General features: G+C 46.3%; 1 protein-coding gene across 1 annotated transcript in view; it reads right to left on the reverse strand.

Annotated features, from left to right (window-relative positions):
• The window catches only part of Acsf2 (acyl-CoA synthetase family member 2), a 37721-nt gene that overhangs the window by 11467 nt on the left and 1109 nt on the right, over positions 1-25145 (reverse strand). The window contains exons 2-8 of the mRNA XM_051203116.1: positions 2928-3123; positions 2464-2592; positions 2175-2228; positions 1713-1831; positions 1421-1586; positions 518-613; positions 219-376 (exon numbers count right to left, since the gene is read on the reverse strand). Coding sequence (XP_051059073.1) covers positions 219-376; positions 518-613; positions 1421-1586; positions 1713-1831; positions 2175-2228; positions 2464-2592; positions 2928-3123 — 918 coding nt within the window. The remainder of the gene's footprint in view (positions 1-218; positions 377-517; positions 614-1420; positions 1587-1712; positions 1832-2174; positions 2229-2463; positions 2593-2927; positions 3124-25145) is intronic.

The raw sequence follows: 25145 nt of genomic DNA on the forward strand, positions 1-25145 counted from the left end.
GAAACCCTTCCCTCCCCACCATGAACTCTCAGTGAAGGCCAAAGTTGTGGGGAACAGGAAGAAACTCAAGGTGGGACCTGGTCCTCTAGTCATCACCACCCCCCATCCCAGGGCTCCTGGCTGGAGGAAAGAAGCATCTCAGGAGAGGGGAGTGGGTCCAGGAGTGAGGATTTAGAGGGTCTCATTAGCCCACAGGTGGCTTGTCCGCCAATGCCCACTTCTCTTTGCTGATGGCTTCCAGGGCCTTCTTGCCATTGAAGCTTGGTGAAGACAGGAGGAGGGTGACACCATACATCACAGACACCATTGTGCCTCCCACGGAGCCCAGGCAGTGGTACAGAGGGCTGGGCAGGACCAATCGCAATTCTTCTGCAGTCTGGAGATGGAGACAGGAGGCTGGGTCTATCATGGAGTCAGTTCTTCAGCCAGCAGGGGGAGCCCAGCAAGCTGTCCCGCTCCTTGCCCAGCTGCTCCCTGCAGCCTATGTAAACCTCACCAGGGCCCACCTCAACCTCACCTTTGTGTGCATCTTCAGCCGCTGGCCTATCAGGATGGAGTTGTTTACAATGTTGTGATGGGAAAGAGTGGCCCCCTTGGGGCTGCCAGTAGTCCCCTAAGAAGATAAGCAAGTTAAAGCTTGCCTCTTTTCCTCCCATCTTTGGCCACTGCTCAGAGGAGCTGGGGGCTAAGAGTCCTAAGAGTAAGATATGGCTGGGCAGTGGTGGTGCATGACTTTAATCTCAGCACTTGGGAGGCAGGGGCAGGTGGATATCTGTGAGTTCCAGGCCAGCCTGGTCTACAAATCGAGTTCCAGGACAGGCTGTAAAGCTACACAAAGAAACCCTGTCTCAAAACAAAAACAACCCTCCCCAAACAAAACAAACCAAACAACAACAACAACCCCCACACACACACCCCAAGAAAACAAGCAAGCAAACAAACAAAAAGAGTAGGATATGGTTGTCCTGAATCCATCTCCCCTCTGTTTATGCACAGTGAGCTATGCAGGACCAAGTGTTAGGGTACGGGGACGCAAAAGAGAACATAACACCACTGTCTTTGTCCCATTCACATGGCATATAAGGTGGATCAGAGGACTCTAGCACTAACCAACTGCACGGACTGAGAGAAGCTCCCTCTCTGAGCCTGATTCCCTTTGATAAGGCCTGTGAGCCCTGCATCTCCCTCTCTGCATCTCCCCGTCCTGGGGCACCACTCTGTGCTGGAAGCCACAGGAGCCAGAAGGGGCAAGTCACACAAACACCAGTTGATGATTTTCTGAGGCACAGAGGAGAGCAGGAGGCCACAATCAAGAGAGACTGTTGTTCTCCTGACTTTCGCTACCACCTCCCCATCCCAGGGACCACATGGGCAGGGCACAGGTTTCATCTAGGCTCGGGACTGGAGAATGCTGTCCTACCGAGGTAAACTGGATATTGATGGAGTCGTAACAGGACAGGAATTGCTGCTGATACCGCAGCTGGGCCATATTCTGTTCCTTGCTACCGGCTGCCACCACATCATCCAGCAGCAGGGTCCCTGGCAAAGCGGCATCTACTGAGATGACTGTGGTCAGATCTGGGAGCCTGAGAGACAGAAAGGATGGTGACAAGTGACTAGAAGACAGCCCAGAAAGACATCAGCTCCACCTTGGGTAGGAGGTGAGAGTCTGAGATGTCATTTGATATCTCCCAAACCCAAGATACACCCACCTCTTACTCTTCAAGGCCCCTGGCTGGGCCTTTTCCAGCTCAGGACAGATCTGCTTCAGAATGTTGTAGTATTGCTGGGTTTTGAATTGCTTAGGGAACACAATGGCTTTGCAGCCTACCTGTGGGAGGAGAAGTCCCCCTACCTGTGATCAGCAGGAAGCCCCAGACTTAGGAGCCCTCATTAATCTCTTGCTCTCTTTCTCATATACCTAAATAGCTACCCTGACACACCCATGTAGCAACACACACACACACACACACACATACTCCACCCCCAACACCCACATTAGCTGACCCCTACCCTCTCTGTGGAGCCAATGCCTCCTCATGGACACATGTAACCTGAAGAGAGACACTCTGTAATATTATCCTCTGAACATGTCCTTTCTCATCCCATCAGCCCCTCTCTCTAAAAAACATCATGGGACATGCCCCTCCTCTCCAAGAGCAAGTGGCAGCTACCTTTTTGAGGACATACTCCAGTTCCGTGGCTTGGTAGGCTGGGTTCACAGACACCTGGAAGAACAGAGAGGGTGTGCCAGTGTCCCGGGCAGATGCTCCACTCTCACTACTTCCCTCAGGAAGGGTAAGGCAGCATCCTACACTCTGCCAGGGCTCTGTGGGGAACCTTGGGTGAAAGCACCTCCGAACCAGAACCCAGACAGACGCAGGATCGGTTCTGTATCTCAGAAGCGCTCCTTGAATGACATCCCTCCACACACCCGGTTGTGCCGGGTAAACCCCTTCTCACCAAGATGATGCCTGCCTGGGCAGTGGCCAACTGTATAAGCACCCATGCATAGGAGTTGGGTCCCCACATGCCCAGCCGGTCGCCCCTGCGGAGGCCAATGCTCAGGAGACCAGAAGCAGCTTTGTCCACCTGGTACAAACAGATGGGGAACAGCAGGTGAGTTGGGGACAAGCAGGAGGGGCCCCGACTCCTACTCTCTATCGTAGCCCAAGGGTCACTAGGAACAAACAAATTGCCAGGCCTCAGGGGACTCAACACAGTGAAGGCCAGGATTAGACATAGTAAACAAGCATTTCAGGAACCACTGGGACAGGACACTAGGCTACTTCTGCCTCTTGTCTCCTAAGGCTAACAGAAGTTCCCAGCACACTGCCCCATAGGCATGCACCCACTCTCCAGCTCCATGCCACTGTAACAGCTAGGGACCAGCAGCTGCTCTTGGAAAGTTCAAAGTCAGTACTTACCTCCTCCTTGAGCTGTGCAAAGTTCAGCCTGATGTTTTCATGGAGGATAACCAAGGCCTCTCTGTTGGGGAACTTCTGTGCTGTGGCATCCAGACACTCGCCCACAGTTGTATGGACGAGATGGGAGTTGGTGTGGCCCTGAATGTAACTGAGGCCTCCGATGGGCACGGGGTTGGTGTAATTCACTGTTCCAGAACTGTGGCAAGAGAAACCACCAACCTGGTACCAATACTCTGGCGCACCTAACTAATTAGCAGTCCAGCTGTTTACAATAGGTTGGTATATTGAGGACCAATAGGGTTTTTTATAGATTTTTTTTTTTTTCAGTAATAAGGTCTAATGTGTCCCAGGCTGGCCTCAAATTCACTATGGTTTAGCAAAGGATGGCCTTGAACTTTTGCCTCCACCTCCTGAGTGCACTAGCACACCCAGCTTCACTCTCTGCTGGGGCATGGACTACATCCTCAGGCCCTCCCCAGGTCCTGTGAACTTACTATCCTCACTCTTTTCCTAACTTCAAGTTTAACCTTCATGCAGCAGGATGGGAACAAGGCCATTCTAAGTTGGAGGCCAAGACCTCTTGAACCTTCCTGGAAATGATGAGGTGCTCAGGGGTGCCTGGGGAATCTGATGCAGAGACAGACAGATCTCACAAAAAGCTATTGCACCTGCACCCCAACTCCTGCCTCCTGGAGGGTGACGGTCACTATGGTTCTTCCTGGGGAACCAATAAAGCCCACAGTGGGGTCAGAGCTGGGAACCAATGCCTTGAGTTTCTTGGCTCCCAGTGGGCCATTTTATCTCTTCCGGGTCAGAAATTCAAAGACAGAATAGGCAAGAGGCTAAGGAACCAGATGGTGGCACTAGGAAAGACAACGGAAAAGTCTGAGTAAGAGGCTGTGTGCTGCCGGTTCTAGAGGCACACACCAGTATGATTTGCCAAAAGAGGCGGAGGCAGGTGGCGTATGAGTTAGTTCAGTGCCAGCCTGGGCTATAGGGAAAAAAAATGAGGCTGTGTGCCTGCAAATGAAGAGTCCCACACTCCACAGGCAGTGCCCACCAGGCTCCCACTTTCAGATGCTGTGGCAGAACAGAGGCTATAGCGTTTAGAAAAGGTTGGCAGCGCTTGGTCCACATGGTGACTTCCAGCACCACAGGGCAACGGGAGAGGAAGGGCTGGTGCCCCAGTAAGGATGTCCTGTGCCAGCCAAGACAGACTGTCCCTATGCAAGAGACTCCATCTCCTTCCATCACCCTCGGAAAATACCCGTAACCCCAGCACATGGAAGACTGCTGAGAGGAGGCCAGCCTGAGCTACAATGAGTACCAGGCTAGCCCCGACCACCAAGTATGAGTGAGAATTATGATCACCCGTTCTCAAGGTAAGGAGGCTGGTGGGCAAAGATCTCAAGGGTCACAAAGGATGGGAACAGCTAAGCTGGAAATGGAAGCTAGTGTTACTGTCAGGGCTGCCCTGCCTGCCCTCTCTCCTTTGCATTTATCCCAAGTCCGATCATCAGAGAGTATCTAACTTTCCTGTTAGTTTTTCCCATACTTCTACCAAGCGACACAGAAGGGTAGGGCAGGATTGGATTAAGGGGGAGTCAGCAGTTTCTCCAAAGAGTTAAGCGGTCTAGGAACTAAGGGCTGGAGAGATGGCTCAGCAGTTAAAAGCACTTGGCTGCCCTTTCAGAAGTCCTGGTTCAATTCCCAGCACCCACAAAGGCAGCTCACAGTTGTCTGTAATTCCAGTTCCAGGGTGTGGTAATCTGAAAGAAAATCTCCCCCAAAGAGAGTGGCACTACTAGGAAGTGTGACCTTGTTGGAGGAAGTGCGTCACTGTGGGAGTGGGCTTTGAGGTCTCCTATGCTTAAACCACACCCAGTGTTCAGGTCACTTCCTGTTGCCTTCAGATCAAGATGTGGAACTCTCCGCTCCTTCTCCAGCGCCATGCCTGCCTGCATCCATGTCCCGCCATGAAGATAATGAACTGAACCTCTGCGCTACAAGAGAGCCACCCCCAATAAAACACGGGATCATAGGCCTCTTCTGGCCACCCTGGACATTGCATGCATGTGGTACATAGATACACATGCAGGAAAAAACACACAAAACATAAAAAACAAAAACATAAAACAATAAATAAATAAAATGTTAAAAAAAAAAAGAGTTCTAGAAACTCATACCAGTATAATTTGCTCATAAACATGGGAACCACCCCAGTCATTTAGTCACTTCAAAGCCTTGAGCATTTTACTTCTCTGCACACACCCTGAACACCTGGCCACAAAGGCCAGCGGCTAAATTTGTGTTTGTTATTGTGGACAGGAGAAGAGGAAAGAGTTGGAAAAGGGCCAACAGAGCTGATCAGCCTCTCATCGATAACTAAAGAAAAGTAACCATGCAGCTTCAACTGGGATTACAAAACCCAAGGCCCTCTGTGGCCAGGACAGAAGCCAAGTAGGTGCCTCGAGGGGACAAGAGACAAAAAAAAAAAAAAAAAAAAAAAAAACACAACCTTGCCTAAAGGTGCCCTTAGAGAGTTGGTGTGTGGGACTTCAAGTCCAGATTTGTTTTCCTAAGAGAAGCTGCGAACAAGGAAGTTAAAGAAACAACATTCTCTTTACATCTCAATGTGGGCAAGTCATGTGTTCACACTACATGTGCAGCCTAAGTGTCTGGAACCTACAAAATACCCTAGCAAACAACTGGCTAATCATGGACAAAGGGGCCTAGGGCCACAGCTTAGCAGAAGACCCTTTTCCTGACTTATGTGAGCTCAACTCTCTGCACTGAAAAGGAGGAGGAGGAGAAAGAGGAGAAAGAGGAAGAGAAGGAGAAGGAAAAGAAAGAGAAGGGTTTGTAACAAGTATACAACAGGCAAATTAAAACTGCTACTCTCTCTGAGAGGCTTCGGAGATAAATCAGTTAGGAAATTGCTTACTGCACAAGCATGAAGACCCCCAATTTGATCCTTAGAAACTATGAAAAAAAAAACTATGTAAAAAAACAAACAAACAAACAAAAAAAAAAAAAACAAACAACTGTGTGCATTGGTGATGATACACGACTTTAATCCCAGCACTTGGGAGACAGAGGAAGTAGGATCTCTATGAGTTCGAGGCCAGCCTGGTCTACAGTAGAGTGAGTTCCAGAACAGCCAGAGCTGTTACACAAAGAAACCCTCTTTTGAAAAAACAAGAAAAAGAAGAAAAAAAAAAACAGACAAAAAGCAGGGCTCCATAGTATATACTTGCAATCCCAGCCCTGGAGAGGCAGAGACAAGATGATTCTTCGATTCATTGGCCAGGCAGAGAGCAGCAGAAACCGAAGTTGACAGAGCTGAGGCGGAGTGATGCTTGAGGTCATCTGGCCTCCACATACATGTTCATGTACACACCCGCAGCACAAACATGTGTACCCTCCCACACACAATTATTATGAGGTATGATTAATTTTTACTGAGAAGGGAGAAAGTGAAAAAACAAAACCCGAGTGAGGGATCGGAAGTGTGACGGCGGTGTGCGGAAACTGTGGAAACCGGATTTCTTGTCCATTGCTAGGGAGAGAGTGAAAAGGTCCCGCTGAGGGAAATAGGGTGCCGTTCTTCCAAAAGTGAAACATAAAATCACCACGTGACCTAACAATTCTACTTGTGGGAATATACGGCCCCCCAAAAAACTCAAAACAAGTGTCCAAACTGCTCAGTGAAAACGGCAGGAGACTGGAATTGGGGAGCCAGCTCTGCTGAGGGAGTTCTTGCCATGAAAGAGCAGGGCCCTGGATTTGGATCCTCAGCACCCACATAAAAAGCTGGCACTGAGGCCATTGACTGTAAGCCCAGCACTGGGGGAGAGGAGTCAGCCAGGCCACCCAAATCTATGAGCTGCAGGCTCCGTGGGAGAGGCAGCCTCAGAAAGAGGAGCTAACTCAGCAGGTAGTCTCTTGCTGCCAAGCCCGATGATCTGAGAACTGACAAGCAGTATTCTGATACACACACACACACACACACACACACACACACACACACACACACACACGCACGGTGACCTTTGGGACAGGCATGGAGCTCCGTAGTAAAGAGCTTCCAAGCAGAAGAGTTTGATCACTAAGGGTGGGGTAACCTCAAGTAACCCGATGTTAACTTGTCAGTCTTTTTTCCATAGTGCTGTCTCTGTCTCTGTCCAGCTTTCTACCAGGAGAACCCATTTGATCGGCTCACTGTGCTTTTTGTTCTTTGTTTTTACTTTGCTTAGTCCCCTCCCTCTGTTTACACAGCCAGCCTCCTTTACCTAGCCTGCCACTCAGTGTTATGGAATGTGGTGTCCTAGAAATGATAGCAGGTTGTTGAGATGGTTAAATGACAGGGCGAAGGGCTGCGGCTCTGTGGGTAGAGTACTTGCCTGACATTCGTGAAACCCTGGATTTTATTACCAGAAGTCACAGGCTCAGGCCTGTGATCCCAACAAGGGGGAGATAAAAGTAGAGGATCATGCTAGTCAAGATCCTTCTAGGCTAAACTGGGAGTTTGAGGCCAGGCAGAAAAACAAACAAACAAACAACAAAAAAAAAAAAACAGATATTAAAACAACATTGCTATAACTGTTTGTTTTTTTCTTTTTTCTTTTTCTTTACTAAAGTATACATGTGTTTTGTCTACATATATGTATGTGCACCGCATGCATTCTTAGTGTCCAAGGAGGTTAGAAAATGGTGACAGATTTCTTGGAACTGGGTTACAAATGGTTGTTAGCCTGCCATGTGGGTGCTGGGAACAGAACCCAAGTTTTCTGCCAGAGCAGCAAATGCTCTTAACTGCTAAGCCATATTTAGTCCCTAACTTGGTTCTTTGATAGAACAAAAACTTGAACATAAATATTTATAGCAGAATTACTCACAGTCACCAAAAGTACCCAGCATCAGAGGAACAGGCAAGCAAGATATGGTACTCCGTCTGTATATACACTGGAATGTTAGTTGGCCACAAAAAGAAAAGAAAAAGCTGAGGAAGTATCTCAATTGATAGAGAACTTGCTCAGCACACATAAAACCCTGAGTTCAAGCACTGGTACTGAATAATCCAGGCATAGTGTGTGAACTCTAGAGGTAGAAGCAGGAGGATCCTCAGATACATTTGAAGCTAGCCTGTGCTACGTGAGAGCCTATTAAAAAGAGGGGTGGGGAGGAGGAAGAAAAGGATGGCTCAGCAGTTAAGAGCACTGGGGGGCTGCTCTTCCAGAGGACCCGGGTGTAATAAAGGCTGGGGAGATCTTCCTGGCAGGAAGAAGAAAGTGTGACAAGAGGCATGGGGATGTAGTTCATTGGTAGAGCACTTGTCTAGTATGTGCAAGGCCCTAGTACAGGAAGGAAGGGAGGGAGGGAGAGAGAGGGAGGGAGGAACATGCCAAGAGCTTGGAGGAGTTTCACTGATCTTGGAGAAATGTTTTTGGAACTTGGCCCATACAGAACTTCCATGTCTGAGATGTAGGTCAACTTGACTGCTGTCTGAACATGGGCCATGTGGTGCCAGACTACATGGTGTGGTGCACACCTTCAGGGAAGCTACAGCTAGCCCTGTGTGTGCTTGGCTTTGTCACTGAAGAACCAACCAACTACAGATAGGAAACATTTGAAAGCCGGGCGGTGGTGGCACATGCCTTTAATCCCAGCACTTGGGAAGCAGAGGCAGGTGGATATCTGTGAGTTCGAGACCAGCCTGGTGTACAAGAGCTAGTTCCAGGACAGCCTCCAAAGCTACAGAGAAACCCTGTCTTGAAAAACAAAAACAACAACAAAAAGAAAACATTTGAAAGGGCTGGAAATGACGGTGCTTGCCTGGAATCCTAGCACTTAGGGGGAAGCTGAGGCAGGAGGATTGCTGTGAATTCAGTACCAGCCTGCATTACATAGTGAGACCCTATCCCAAACAAATCAACCAAAGAATCAACCCCTCAAAAAAGCATTGGAAAAAAACTTCAGAAATGTCTGAAAAAATAAAAACAAGGGACTGGAGATATGTCTCAGTGACTATGAGCACTGACTGCTCTTCCAGAGTTCCTGGGTTCAATTCTCAGCCAGGACACAGTGGCTAACAACTGTCTGTCTGTAACTGTAACTCCAGTCCCAAGGCATCTAATACCCTCTTCTGGTCTCTGATGATGCAGACATGCATGCAGGCAAAATATCCAAACACATAAAATAAAATTTTTAAAAATCTCAAAAAAAAAAAGAAGGAAAAATACTAATACAGTAAGTATTCCAATAATCACATAAAGACTGGGATGTGGCTTATTACAGAGCACTTGCCTGACCTTCATGAAGTCCACAGTTAGCTCCCCAGCACCAAAGGGAGGGGAGAGCACTTGCTAAGTAATTAATTTGCAGTTGTTTGCTATGTGGGTGGCAGGCTTTGGCTGTGGTTAAGAATATAGGCTGTACTTCCTTCTCTGGGTGTTATGCTTCCTTAAAGTCCTCTTTAGTGACTGGTTGGACTTAACTACTGGCCTCAATCTGAGTTTGATTGACACCTTGAGACGGTAAGTGATGGCACAGCTACTGGGCTTGTCGACCCCTTCTCTGAAGATTGGCAGCCCAAATTGAGACAGGACCGCATGCATCCATGAGCTAATCTCCAAAGTTGGGATACTGGTGTCACCTCCAATTGACAAACCATCAGCAGTAAAGGAGGTGAACAGTGAAATATTGCTGTTAAGTTCATACAGGAAGGACAGGAAAGGACCTAATGACTGAGCCAGAAAAGTTGCATGAGTCATTAAAATAATAATAAATAAAAGATATCAGAATCAGGTGTGGAGGCGTGGCTTAGTCCCAGTACACAGGAGGTGGAAGGAAGTGAGGCAGTGGGAAAAGAAACGATCATGGGAAGAAAAGGAACCCTGGCACCCACGAGTATGGCTGAAATCTCTCCCTTGCTGAAGGTTGAGGTTTTTCAGCACAATTAACAAAATGTATAGTGTTGCTGGGCAGTGGTGATGCACACCTTCAATCCCAGCACTCAGGAGACAGGCAGGCAGATTCTCTGAGAGTCACAGGGCAGCCTGGTCTACAGAGCAAGTTCCAGAACAGCTTCCAAAGCTACAGAGAAACCCTGTCTCAAAAAAAAAAAAAAAAAAAAAAAAAAAAAAAAAAGTATAGTGTAGATCTTTTGGGAAGATATTTGAAATGAGAATGGTAATGCAACAAAATCCATGCATGAAATGGCTGTAGATTGCTCTCAAAGATTCTCATGAATAAAATTATCAAACGTATTAGCAGGAAAAGAATGTGTCTCTCTTGTGATGTAGTATAGTAAGGATACCATAGCATTTTGTAACCTATGGAATCACCCTCTGACCTCATTTGTCAAAAAGGCTTAAGGAAACAGAGTTCCTCAGAAACGCTTAAATTCAGAAGTCACCAAAATCTAGCCGGGTGTGGTGGTGCCTGCCTGCAACCCCAGCACTAAGAAAGTCAAACCCAGGAGGTCAAGTTCATCTTCAGCCACATAGCAAGTCTGAGGCTAGCCTGGGCTACAAGAGACTCTGTCACCAAAACTCCTTAATAAGCCTCACTCACTCCCCAGATAGAGTCAAGGCCACTCTGGGTTACAAAGAGAGTTCAGGGACAGCCTGGGATTCACAGTCCAATCCTACATGGATTCAAGAAACAAAAAGGACTGGGGTTTAACTCTGTGGTAAAGCACTGGCCTAGCATGAGTACAGAGCCCTGGGTTCATCCCCAGGACCACAAAAATGAACAAACAAATAAATTAGTAAATGTTCACCCAGGCATAGTGAAGTCGTAATTCCATTACTGGAAGGCTGAGGCAGGGCTAAGAGTTAGAGGCCACCCTGAGCTACACAGCAAGAGCCCCCATCTCAAAACTCACAAAATTAAAATAAAGGTAAAGTAAAATAAAATAAAAAGGGGTGCTGGAGAGGTGTCTCAGGGGTTAAGAGTGTTTAATGTTCTCAAAGAGAGGATGGGGTTTGATTTCCCTGAAAAAAGAAAAGGGAAGGGGCAGAGGGGGAGGGAGGGAGGCAGGAGCCAGCAGAGTGAGCGTAGGGAGTGGTGACACGCCTATCTATAGTCTTGTAAGGTATTTAGAGGTTGCCTTTGCTAAAGACCATTGACTCCAGGCCACAGGAAAGCCTGGCACCTCCACCTCCATTTTGCACCTGCCCCCTTTTACTTTGAAGCACCCACTCACCTCTGCACTACAGAAGTGTCTACCTAGACAGCAGAGATAACTATCTTATTTCCCTTTAAGGTTGGAGGCACAAAGGTTTTTATCCTTCTAAATTTGCAGCCACCTAGAAATCCAAAAGTAACGAGGCCTGAAGCAGGACAAACCATGGACAAGACACAGTTTCCAAGGCACAAAGGCTATGCTAACAGAGCAGTGTATGTGTGTGTGTGTGTGTGTGTGCTTGTATGTGTGCTTTTTTTCATAGGTCTGTGTGGATGCTGTGCCATGGTGCACATGTAACCTGTGGAAATCAGAGGACAACCTTGTGTGTTGGCCCTTGTCTTTCCATCTTGTCTCAAGGCAAGGTATACATCTGTTCTGTTCTTTTGGTGAACTATCTTAGCTGATTATTTTGTAGGAATGGATCAGCAGTTAGGAGCACTGGCTGCTCTTCCAGAGGTCCTGAGTTCAATTCCCAGCAACCACATTAGTGGCTCACACCATCTATAATGGAATCTGATGCCCTGTTCTGTCATGCAAATAGAGCACTCATAAACATACATAAATAAATCTTTAAAAAAACAAAACAGCAACCCAAAGAACAATCTATATTACTTCCTCCCAGGGCTGGAAATGAAGAGCAGAGCCACTCTGACGCCAAGGATGCTTAATTCCCAATATCACCTCTGCCCACTGTCCCAACTCTTTCTTTGAGTCTAACACTCATGTCAATACCCCAAAGACAGCCACATTGATCACATCTCCCCTAAATTTAGAGTATTGGGGTGGGTGGGTAAACATAGCCTGCTGGAGTGGTAGAGCTAGAGCTTTTGTCCTGAGTCCCACTTACTTGGGAGCCTGAGGCAGGAGAACCGGGGGAAGTTCAAATCCAGCTTGTGCATTGTCCCTCCCAGCCTGCCTGCCTCCTTCATTCCTCCCATCTCTCCCTCTCTCTCTTACTTGGTCTTTCTACAAAATTCAGGATGGCCTGAAGCTCCCGTGTACTCCAGGCTGGTCACAAACTCATGATTCTCCTGTCCCTCATCCCCAATTGCAGGTGTACTACCACCCTCAGCAAAGCTTGTGTAATTCAGCCACACCCAATCTCAAGACAAAATTAAAAAGGGTTGGGGAAACTGGGCATGATGGTGCAGTGCAGTGCTCGGGAGGCAGAGTCAGGGGACTTTCACAAGTTCAAGGACAGCCTAGTAAACAGTAAGTTCCAAGACAGCTGTGGCTACAGACTCTGTCTCAACTCCACCATCCACCAATTAAAAATAAATAATAGGGTTGTGGATACAACTCAGTTCAAAACACACACAAAGTCCTGGATACCACATGTACTAAGCATGACTGTGCTGGTCTGTGATCCTAGCTCTCCAGAGGTTGAGGGAGGAGGGTCAGGGGTTAGAGGCTATCCTGAGCTATACAGTAAGTTTGGGGCCAGCTTTGACTCCTGTCTCAAGACAATAACAACAAAATAGAGTGGAACACAAATTCAAAGGGCTCAGGAAGGAGTCAGCATAGCACTTGCTTAGATGTGTAAGGTCTTGGGTGGCCCAGCTTGGTCACCAATAATCACTTAAAATGAGCATACTCTAGGGATGTAGAGATGGTATAATGGGCAAGGGCACTTGCCTGGGAGTCTGACAATCTTGAGTTCAGTCCCCCAAATCCACTTAAAAGTAGAAAAAGAACCAGCTCTACAAAGTTGTCCTCTGACTGCCACACATGTAACTGACACTCAGGTGACCTCCCCCTCCATACAGCAAGGATAATAAATAAATGCCAGGCAAGCCAAGAAAATGCATCTGTTTGTGGTTTCTAGCTTAGAAATTCCTCTGGAGCAGAAGTCCTTTTCTAAACATATTAGGCTTTTGCTTCTGGGGATTCCAACAAACAAGACAGAAGTTTATGTGCTCTCTGAAGAGTTCACGGTACACTGTGACTGCCCCCTGCAACCTGTCTCAGGCATGAATACGCATTCCGCAGGAACAGGGCTGACAGCATATCACACATTGCTTATTGACAGGATAAGTTTTCCTGGAGACCAAGCATTGGTCCAGAAGGTAAGACTGGAACAACGCTCCAGAGAGAAAGAAGAATCTACCCAGATAACCAGCTTCACCATGTAATTTCTAAGAAAGCCATCTTCTGGCCTCTGCAGGCAAACATATGCATGCATGCATGTACTCACACACATACACATAGATCAAAAATAAATTGCAGCAAAAATCTTTTTGTGAAGGCGTTCTTGTGAAGGTGTTCTGCAGCCGTTCCAGCAGCAGCTCAACCTGGATCCTAAGTCAGACGTTCTTGCTGACTGAGTGCAATCAGCATCGTGGCTCATACTAAAAAAGCCCAGTGATGGGACTGCAGGGCAGAATTCAAAATTGCCTTGGAGAGGCTGCAGAGAGAGCTCAGCTGGTAGAGTGCTTGCTCAGCATTCATGAAAACCTGAGTTTGATTTCCTAGTGCTGCATAAACTGGTTGAGGTGGTGCACATCTCTAATCCCAGCACTTGGAAGGAAGAAGCAGAAAGAGCAGAAGTTCAAGGTCATACTTGACTACCTATTGGCTCAAAGACTACTGGAAGTATTCTGTATAAAAAAAAAAAAAATCAAAAACAGACAAATCCAGCTGGGTGGTGGTGGCAACATAACTTGGGAGGCAGAGATGGGTGGATCTGTGTGAATTCAAGGCATTCAAGGCCAGCCTGGTCTACAAGGGGAGTTCCAGGACAGCCAGAGCTGCTTTAACAAAGAGAAACTCTGTCTCAAAAACCAGAGAGAGAGAGAGAGAGAGAGAGAGATCCAAGCATGGTAATACACACCTTTAATTCCATCATACAGGTGGCAGTGGCAGGTGGATTTTTGAGTTTGAGGCCTAACCTAATCTCTTCCTGCCTAACTACTGGCCATTCAGCTCTTTTTTAAGCCAATCAGAAGGTTCCTTGACAAAGACACATCTTCACACTGTACAAAAAGATTATTCCACAACACTGACAGGTGGTGGTGGTGGTAATGACAGTGGTGGCTGCCATGCACACCTTTAATCCCAGCACTCGGAAGGCAGAGACAGGTGAATCTCTGAATTCTAGTCTGGCTCCATCTAAACAGCAAGTTCCAGGACAGCCTTGTCTCAAAAACCAAAAGAAAAAAACAAGCCTAAACAAAGCTCTCCCACCAGAAGTGTAATACAAGAATGATCAATAGCGTAGAACAGTGGCAAAGGGAGCAGGAGCTGTGATCACTGTGAAATGCACTTTGGCATCTCTCACCAAGGAGCCGTCCTAAGACCTGGAGCTGGGAGCTCTGGGACATGGGGTAAGCTGCGGATCAAGTAGCACTGAGCTGAGCCGGGCGTTGGTGGTGCACACCTTTAGTCCCAGCACTCAGGAGGCAGAGGCAGGCGGATCTCTGTGAGTTCAAGGCCAGCCTGGTCTACAAGAGCTAGTTCCAGAACAGGCTCCAAAGCTACACAGAGAAATCCTGTCTCAAGGTGGGGGGAGAGGGGGAGGGGAGAAATGAGCTGCTTGTGGTGGTGCAGGCAGGCCAGTAACTGTAGCAACCAGAAGGCAAAGGCAGGAGCATGAGGAATGTTTGAGGCCATGCCTGGGTTACATAAAGAAACATTGTTTGGAAATAAAGTAAGTGGAAACACCAAGATTAGGAGTTCAAGCCTATCCTTAACTACATATGAGTCTGAGATCAGCCTATACTATCTAAGATACTGTCTCAAACCACAAAAACCACAACAAAGTAATTCTTCTTTGAGATGCCCAGCCCACCAGCACGTTGGGGTGTGTTGCTTTCCTTCTGAGTGCCTCTCTCTCTCTCTCTCTCTCTCTCTCTCTCTCTCTCTCTCTCTCTCTCTCTCTCTCTCTCTCCCCTCTCTCTTTTGAGACAGGGTTTCTCTGTGGCTTTGGAGGCTGTCCTGGACTGGTCTTGAACTCACAGAGATCTGCCTGCCTCTGCTGGGGAAAAAGGCGTGCTCCACACCCCTCCACCCTGCCCCCCACCCCCACCTTTCTTTCTCTTAACTCTTGGCTTAAGTAGGTATTAAAATACCTTAGGGTTTGGACAGCTGGCTCTGTAATGAAGAGCACTGGCTCCTCTTCCTAATGACCCATATGGTGGCTCACAACAATATTGAATCTCCAGTCCCCTGAGACCTGATGCTCTCTTCTGGCCTCCTGGACACCAGGCAAGCACATAATACATAGACATGCATGCAAGAAAACACCCATGCACATGAAATTTTAAATATAAATAAATAATTTGTATAATATGATTCTAATTATATAATATATTACAAATATATATATATATATATATATATATATATATATATATATGGGATCAGTCAGACAGTTCATCAGGTGCTTGCTGCTAAGCCTGATGACCTGAGTTTGATTCCCAGGATCCACTCGGTGGAAGGAGAGAAATGACTCACAAAGTGTCCTCTGACTCTCATACAGGTGCTGTGGAATCCATGTGTGGATTTGTAGATGGATAAATGTAATAACAAAATAATACTAAAAGCTTCTTTAATGGAACTATATATACATACATACATAGATACAACATACATACATAAAGAAGTTCACTTCCTGAAGGTCCAGTCCTGGCCAGTAGCAGTATCCTTTCTGAATACATTGCTCTTATCTGCTGCAGCTCATTCTCAGCATTCCCAGTGAAGGTTAGGGCGTTCCCTAGCGACCTTGCTGCAGAATCCAGTGAAGGTTAGGTCAATGGAAACCTCTCCCTGAAGAGTTCTCAGCAGAAGCCCCCCCCCCAATAGCACTCCCTCTATAGGGATCCTGCCTACCCTCAAGTACAAACATAAGGCTCTTTTTATAATTTATTTGTGGCACTTGATTCGTTACCTCAGCACACTCTCCAGCACTCTCTCTGCCTGACTGGGCCTCACAAAACCTGGATAGGAAACAGGTGGCTGTCTCAAGGAACCCCACATGGAATCTGTAGCATTCCAGGGTGGGCAGCTAACGCCAGGGCTAGCAATGGTCACCCCCATCACAGAGGATTACTCTGGGTCAGGGTCTGAGTCAGACACAGACACAGCAGAGCTGGGCTCCAAGGAGTCACCGAGGCAGGGACACTGATAAGGCCTGACCAAACAGGCCCATGAGGAGAAACTGTTTGTTTTGCCTCCTGAAACCATACCTATTGGCCATGGTTCTTGGAAGTTGAACCAAAGGTCAACAGATGCATCCTGCTAGAAGCTTGAAATGCTGTAGGTCCTAGGCAAGGCCTCCTGATCTTTTTCAGACACCACTAAACAAGAAAGATGGGCAGAGCTGATGTCAGGTGCCCAGAAGGGAGGAAGCATCTCCCAAGCTAGGATCAGCTAATGAAAGTATTATGCCAGTCACCAGCAAAGCTTTTGAAATGAAATTGAAAGCCAATTAGACCCAAGTCATGAACTACCAGTGACCTTTGTCCCTTTCCTTCACTGGTATCTGATGCAAGGCCAGTGAACTAGCTAGCTCAGCAGGCAGAGGTGCTGGCTGCCAGACTTGAAGTCCTTCCCTAAACACAGATAAAACACAAGTTGTCCTCTGACCTCCACATTCATGACATGGCACTAACATCATTAATATAATTTATTTATTTTCAGTTATTTGTTTGTTTTCCAAGACAAGGTTTCTTTGTACAGCCCTGACTGTCCTGGAACTAGCTCTGTAAACCAGGCTGGCCTCGAACTCACAGAGATCCATCTGCCTCTGCCTCCCAAGTGCCGAGATTGATTTCTTTGCTTTTCTTTTTTAAGAAAAACATAGGGTTAGGGAGATGGCTCACTGGTTAAGAGCAAGGACTGCTATAACAGGATTTGGTCCCCAGCAGGCAGCTCATAACGGCCTGCACTCCCAGCTCCAGTGACTCCAAAGGGGACCACCACTCACATGCCCAAACCTTCCCCTTATGCATAATTAAAAGAAAATGTAAATGATGGATAAGATTAAGGCAAGCAGGTGGGCAGGTCATGCCTGGAAACTCAGCACTTAGGAGGTGAAGGCAGGAGGATCTGGAGTTCAAGGTCATCCTTGACTACATAGTGAATTTGAGGTGTGCCTGAGCTATATAAGAGCCCATCTCAATGAAACAAAACCCAAGACATTATATGCCCATACATTGGCTTCTAGATACCCACAGACTACTGCTGTGGTGTCATGGCTTAGGTCATAACTCTGGTCAATAGTGAGTGCAGACTTAAAACTGGTCAAAGTACACAGCATAAGTGACTGTTGACTGCCTGTCCACAAATGGGACATCTTTACCATCCATTCCAAGGTTCAGGGAACATCTCAGATGAAGACGCATAAAGCATTAAGAGCTGAGAGAAGGTAGAGGAGATGTACTGAATGCTGAGTTCCTGGACTCACAGACGCTGTGATTACCAGCACACAATTTAGGCAAGATTGGGTTTGTCAACATCCTGTCACCACACTCCAGGAGATGTACACAAAAAACAGTCAATGCGGGTAGGTGATGTTATTTTCAGTGGTGTAGCCACTGGTAAGGTGTCCATGGTTCTGTAAAAGTCACACCTCTGCTCCTGTAAACAAGCCTAATGTAACTCTCTCTCTCTCTCTCTCTCTCTCTCTCTCTCTCTCTCTCTCTCTCTCTCTCTCACACACACACACACACACTGAAACTAGAGAGGGGACAACTCTGTCCCAGAGGTCCTGAATTCAATTTCCAGCAACCACATGGTGGCTCACAACCATCTACAATGAGATCTGGTGCCCTCTTCTGGTGTGTGTATACATAATAAATATATCTTAAGAGAGGAGAGGGAGGGAGGGAGGGAGGGAGGGAGGGAGAGAGAGAGAGAGAGAGAGAGAGAGAATGTATGCCATATACATATGATATCTTTTAAAAAATAATTTACTTAACTACTTTTTGTGCATTGGTGTAAATGTGTCAGATCCCCCATAACTAGAGTTACAGAGAGTTGTGAGCTGCCATGTGGATGCTGGGAATTGAACCTGGATCCTCTGGAAGAGCAACTAGTGCTCTTAATCACTGAGCCATCCCTCCAGCCCCAGGATGTATATGATTTCATACATTATGCATATGTATGAAAACACCACAAAGAAACCCATTATTGTGTAGAATTAATATGTGCTTAGAAAATCACCATTTAAATTTCTACATTTTAACATAATAAAAAATATTATAGGAGAAAACAAAGAAGAGGCAAAGCTAAATAAACACACAAACTAGTGGAGCCTGAGGTGTGGCTCAATAGCAGAGCACTTTGCTAGCACACTCAAGATTCCAGGTTCAACCATTGCACTGGCAATAAACGACAAACACCTCCTGGGTTTATGAATTTTATTTAATACAGAAGAGACAAAAGATTTATATCAAGTGTGTTTTTCCAGAGATTGAATTATTATTATTCTATTATGCCCATGAGTGTTTGCCTGAATATATGTATGTGTACTGTGTGAGTGCCTGGTGTCCATGGGGGCCAAAAGAAACCATTGGAATCTCCTACAAGTAGAGTTACATATGGTTGTGAGCTGCCATGTGAGTGCTGTAAAAACAGAAAAACAGCAAGTGCTTTTAACCACTGAGCATTTCTCTGGATTTTAACCTGCTTTTTTGTTTTGTTTTGTTCTTTGTTTTTTGAGATAGGGCTTCTCTGTGTAACAGCCTTGGAACTCCCTTTGTAGACCAGGCTGGCCTCGAACACACAAGATCCACCTGCCTCTGCCTCTTGAATGCTGGGATTAAAGGCATGTGCCACCACTGCCCAGCCCCAGCCTACTTAAAAAAAATATTAATTTTAATTATGTATGTGTGTGCATGTGGGTATATGAACATGAGTGTAGGTGCCAGAGCTAGAGAGATGGCTCAGTGGTTAAGAGCACTGTGTACCGTTCCAAAGGTCCCAAGTTCAATTCCCAGCAACCATATAGTGGCTCACAACCATCTGTAAAGAGTGTGGGTGTCATCAGAGATCAAAGGCATCGGATCCCTCCTAAGTTGGCATTACAGGTAATCATAAACCAACTGAAGTGAGTGCTGGAAACCAAACCTGGGTCCTCTACAAGAGCAATATGGTCTCTTAACCACTGAGCCATCTTTTTGATCCCTAGCCTGCTTTCAAAACTCCCCAAATTAACAAGGACAAATAATCTTCCACAATAAATAAGCAAATAATACAGGAGCCATAGACAGCAAATATTTCAAAAGACAAACCAACTCACTAACAGCCATGGACGTGTAAATTTAAAACCATAGCAGAGTGGCCCCGGATGTGCTTCAAAGTCTGACCAGTCTACATATTGGCAGTAATATAGGGAAAACAGCAAGAATTGCATGCTGCTAGGAGTCACAACAATACAGATCTTCCAGGGCAGTACCCAGAAAAGCTGCAAGGTCAGCTCCCTGGCTTAGCAACCCTACTGTTGCACATGACACTCATTAATGGACTGCTATGTAACAGGGAAAGCCAAGAACCATCCCCATGAGCAGATGCCTGTTGTTGAGAGAACTAAAGTGCTAGCTTTGTTCACAACAGTATAATATATAGCCTGTATGAATACAAAAACAAAAGCGTTCACATGGAATGGTTACAAATGCTTTACAAGTCTAACAAATGGAAACCACATTCACCAAATGATACAATATATCACCTGTCTGCTCAGGAATATGTAAAAAGTGTAAACTACTGCGCAGCTCAGTGTGGAGAAGGCTTAGGATGCACAAAGCTCTGCATTCAGAAACAAAGTATAAGACGCACTCTGATACAACATAATTAACTCTGTGGCAGGGAAGATATAAAGGAGATATGGGGCTGAAGGTATGGCTCAGCAGTTCAGAGCCTGGGGTTGCTTTTCCAGAGAACCAGGGTTGGATTCCCAGCACCTACAGGGCAGCTCACAATCCTTGGCTCAAAACCTCTGTAATTCCAGTTCTAGGGGATCTGACGCCCTCCTCTGGCCTCCATGTGCACTGCATGCACATGCTGTATAGACATACATGCAGGCAAAACACCCAAACACATAAAACAAAAAATTTAAAAATGGGGAGGGGACTTCAGTTTTATCTGTCTGAAATTAAGTATGGCTAAGTTTTATTTCTGAGTGATAGGGACACAGGTGTTTGTTATTCTATCATGTGTTATGTTGTGTCTTGCATATTTCTCATTTAAAATTTTGTTTCAGTTTTTTTATGATAATTTAAAAAATTACATTTAATTGCTTAGAGAGAGAGTGTGTGTGTATGTGTGCAAAAGCATGCCATGCATATGTGTGAAGGTCAAAGGACAATTGTTTGAAGTTTGTTCTCTCCTACCATGTAGGTCCTGGGGATTAAACTAAGGTCACCAGGCTTGGTGTCAAATGCCTTTCAGCCACTGAGCAATCTCCCATAATTTATATATATTAGACAGTGTCCTGTGTTGTGTAACTCAGGCTAGCCTCAAACCAACTATGTAGTTGAGATTGGCATTAGATAATCTTCCTTCCACATCCCACGTGCTGAAATTGCAGGTGTATACCACCAAGTGTAACTTTTTGTTATTTTGGCCAAGCCTGAAGAACATCTGAGTTTAATCCCAGGACCCACGAGGTGTGAGGAGATTGTCAAGCACAGACACACCACACACACACACACACACACACACACACACACACACACACAAATAGATAAATACTTCTGAATCTGTTTAAAGGTCCTTAGCAGGGTGACAAATTAACTTTGACCAAGTCGAAAAAAAAAAACCCAAAAAACAAAACTTAGACCTGAGGCTGTCGAAACCGATTCAGAGGCTGAGAATGTATGCATGTGCAAGGCCTTTGGTTTGAAATCCAGAGCTCATGTGCACGCTCACTCACACAAAAACTGTGTGTGGTGAATCTCGGTACAATCAACTGGGTTTGGAATCACAGAGACTGAAGTGTGTCTTCAAGGATGTTCCCAAAGAGGCTTAACTGAGGGGGGAGGAGCTTACCCGGATGTGAAGGGCACTGTCCCACAGGCTGGGATCCCAGACTGTACAGAAAGGAGAAAGAGGGCTGAGTGCCAGCGTTCATTTCTCTTTGTTTCCTGGCTGTGGACACAATATGACCAGCTGCTTTAGGCTCCAGCCACCAGAGCTCACACCACCATGCCTTCCCTACCATGATGAACTTTACCCTCAAACCATGAGCCAACATAAGTCCTCCTGAAATTGTTCTCATGGAGTATTATGTAAAGACAAGGGACCCATATAAATGAGAAGGAAGACATAAAAAGTAGAGCTGGGTGTGGTAGGTAGCTCATAGCTATAATTCCAGCACTGAGACCAGGGGATTGTCGTGAGTCTGAGGCCTCTCTGGGATACATCATGAGGTCCCGCCTCAAAAAATAAAACAACAAGGAGCTAAAGGAACTTCTCAACAATTAAAAACACTAGCTGCTCTTCCAGAGGACTCAGGTTCATTTCCCAACACCCAACCAGGTGGATTCCAGTTCCAAGGAACCTGATGCTCTCTTCTGGCCGCTGAGGACACCAGGCATGCCTGTGGTGCACAGATATACATACAGGCAAGACATCCATGTGCATAAAAATAAATTTTTAAAAATTGTTAAATAAGCTGGGCACCTTTGATCCCAGTACTCAGGAGGCAGAGGCAGGCAGATCTCAGTGAGTAGAGGCCAGCCTGGTCTACAAAGCAAGTTCCAGAACAGAATGAACTGTTAGAGAGGAGCCCAGTCTCAAATAAAACAACGAACAAACAAAAACCCAAAAAAATTATTAAATAAAACAAAAAAGGAAGGAAGGAAAGAAGAAAAAAGAGAGGAAGAAGAAAAAAAAAACTTCTGTACCTTGGGGTGTCAACTGAGTTTTAATGAGTTTAAATATGCTATGGTTTGAATGATCTCCAAATTTATATAGTAATGCTTCTTAGAATGTAACCCTTGGCCAGGCATGGTGGTGCTTGCCTTTAATCTCAGCACTCTGGAGGCAGAGGTAGGTGAATCTCTGAGTTTGAGGCCAGCCTGGTCTACAGAGTGAGTTCCAAGGCAGCCAAGGATGTTACACAGAGAAATCCTATCTTAGAGAGAGAGAGAGAGAGAGACAGAGAGAGAGAGAGAGAGAGAATGTAACTTTTGGATCATAGGGCCTCTGTATTCAAGAATGGAGTAATCCATCCATGCTTATAGATAGAGTTATAGATAGAGTGGCTTTTCTTTGAAAGAACTCTCCCTGATATGTTTTCTGGGTCTCACCATATGATGCCCTGGGCCATGTCATGACCCAGCAGGATGGCTCTCACCAATGCCAAGTAGATGCTGGCACTGTGCTCTTGGACTCCCATCATCCTTCAGAACACTGAGCTAAATGAACCTCTGAAGGGAGACTCACATATTTCTCTGTTCCCTGGTGTTCAGTTATAGCAATAGAAAACAAGCTATTAAAATTCACTGAGCAATACATTTAAGATCTATGCAATTTACCATATGTAATTATACCATAAAGTCCTATGATCACTCAATATAACTTCCCTGAAGGAACCCACAACCTATGAAGGAAGCAGACTACAAAGAACTGCTTAGGAGTAAGAACCGCAATAAAGGTTTTGAACACAGTACTCAATTGATGGAACACTCACTTTCAGCATCCTGAATGGAACGGCTGGTGCATTCATGGGTACAAAGAGAAAGTACATAGGCAGTTGTTATTTGAGTGTAACAAACTCTTCCTATAAAACAAGTGAGCAGAGGATGTCCATTGCATAACTCATACCAGATTCTGGGATTGATTCCTGGTACTTTCAAAGAAAGAATAGGAGAAGGAAGAAAAAGAATGATGGGAGGCATTTCCAAAGCCTGAAACACTTAGGGTTCAGGCACTCATGCAGCAGGCTTCCCCCCTTGAGGCCACTGTGCAGAGCCCCAGCTGTCAGGAGTGGGGGCTGGTTCAATACTTTTTGCCCTTTGATGGGATTGCAAAGGTCCATATCAAGTCTAAATCTCAGCTATCCAGGGTCAGCCCCAACTGGAAGGAAAGGCTGAAAGCAATGGCAAACTTCTGCCTCTCTGCCCACTGCCAGCCAGCAGGTAAGAATTCATTAGCAACAAACTAACTAACCACACTCAGAAATTAGGTGACTTGTTCCTGGGTCATCAGCTTTATGTAGAGGAGCCAGGTTTGTATTTCAAGAAAGCTTCCTTCAAATTCTTGTTCTTTCCTGTTCAGCAAAACCAGCAACCCAGGCTGGGCATGATAATACATGCCTGTAATTTCACAGCTCCTGAGGCTGAAACAGGAAGACTGATGGCTTCAAATTGCATGTCAGCCTGGGTTACACACCAAGACCCTGCCTCCAAAACACAAACAAAATCCAAACATGGACCTGGAGTGACTGACCTAGTGTGCTGGGTAGCAGCAAAGCCTGCCTTTAATTTCAGCAAAGAGAGCAGAGGACAACATCATGCCCAGAACAACATCAAACTGTTCCTTCCCTGATTCCTTTCATCCTCACACAAAGTCTGAGTTCTATGGCCTGGGTGCCAGGCACAGTGACGGGATGCCCTCAAAGATGTGTGCTGTATATTTGAGATGCCCGAGGGGAGGCTTCTGCAGAAGAGAGCAGGGACAAACCAGACAAAAGTAGCCACAGACAGCAAAGAAGGAGAAGTTGGGCCAGATGACCAGGGAAATCTTTTTCCCCCTCCTCTGGATAAATAGGTCTCTTCTGACACAGTTTCTCTGAGGCCTGACACTGAAACCCTCAGAGGTCACAGGCCTGAGGCAAGTAAGTGATCTGCTTTGTTTACACTAGAACAATGAATGTCAAAGATCAGGAATGTTGGGGCTAAGGAGATGGTTCAGTCAGTAAAGTGGCTGCTGTGCAGGCACATGGGACTGAATTTGGATCCCCAGCACTCACACAAAAGCTGTGCGTGCATAGTGACTCAGCCAGCGAGGGGGACAGAGAAGGAAAGAGCCCTAGAAGTAATTGGCTAGCCAGCCTAGCCAAATCAGTGAGATCCAGGCTCAGTCAAAGACCCTAGCTCAAAACAGTAAGGTGGAGATAGGTCAAGGAGAACACCCAACATTCGGTAGCTGCCTTCACCTGCACTTAAAACACAGGTGCAGGGACACACACGTGTGCTCACACACATACATACACACACACAAACAACCTTCACATGTGCACGCATATATGTATATATTCTCCACATGAGCTACACACACAAATCAAAGCATTGTTGTGTAACCCTGGGTCTGATTTAGTATCAAAAACTGTATGTACTTTCGGGAGTAACTTTTCTCTTCAGAGTTCTCACAACTAGCAGGGATACTCAGGAGTTCAAAGGTAAGACAGGTCAACTAGGGATGGGGGAGGGTCAAGTTAGCTCAGGGAGGAGAGAGAGGTGTGAGAGCCTTCCTTAAAAAGTGCCCCCCATCCCTCCAGTGGCCCCCATTTCATAACCTAGCCATGATCCCCTGGGTCCCCTCAGGAAATGAGGCAGAGGGGTGTTAAAGTGCTTCATAAGGGCTGATCATGTAGCTCAGTGGCAGAGTGCCTGTTCAGCATACATCACACACACACACACACACACACACACACACACTGCTTGCTTCCTAGTTTTCAGAAGGTCATCACAATCTGAGAGTTCCGGTCAAAAAGGCATCTTCCAATTTATCTGCCCAACTTCTCAGGAGGTTGAGTCAAGGTTTCTCTGTGTGGCCCTGGCTGTCCTGGAACTCAGAGATCTACCTGCCTCTGCCTTATAGACACAGCCACCTAGTTTGCAGAGATACAGCCCTCTTCCTGTGTCTGCACTCCTCCTGTCAAAGCCCACAGCTTTGTACATCGGCTTAGTACATCGGCAGACTGTGTGGCAGAGCATATTCAGCTATGTGCAGGCCTTCCCCCTACTGGAGTCTGAAGATACCACCACTCAACAACCTTACTGCACAGGCAGCTCTACCAGCCTCGGCTTTTCCCACGGCAGTCTCTTGCAGTCCCATTAGGGCCTGGCCACATTAGCTTTATT

This window comes from Phodopus roborovskii, unplaced genomic scaffold, assembly GCF_943737965.1.
Source record: "Phodopus roborovskii unplaced genomic scaffold, PHOROB, whole genome shotgun sequence".
Taxonomy (NCBI): domain Eukaryota; kingdom Metazoa; phylum Chordata; class Mammalia; order Rodentia; family Cricetidae; genus Phodopus; species Phodopus roborovskii.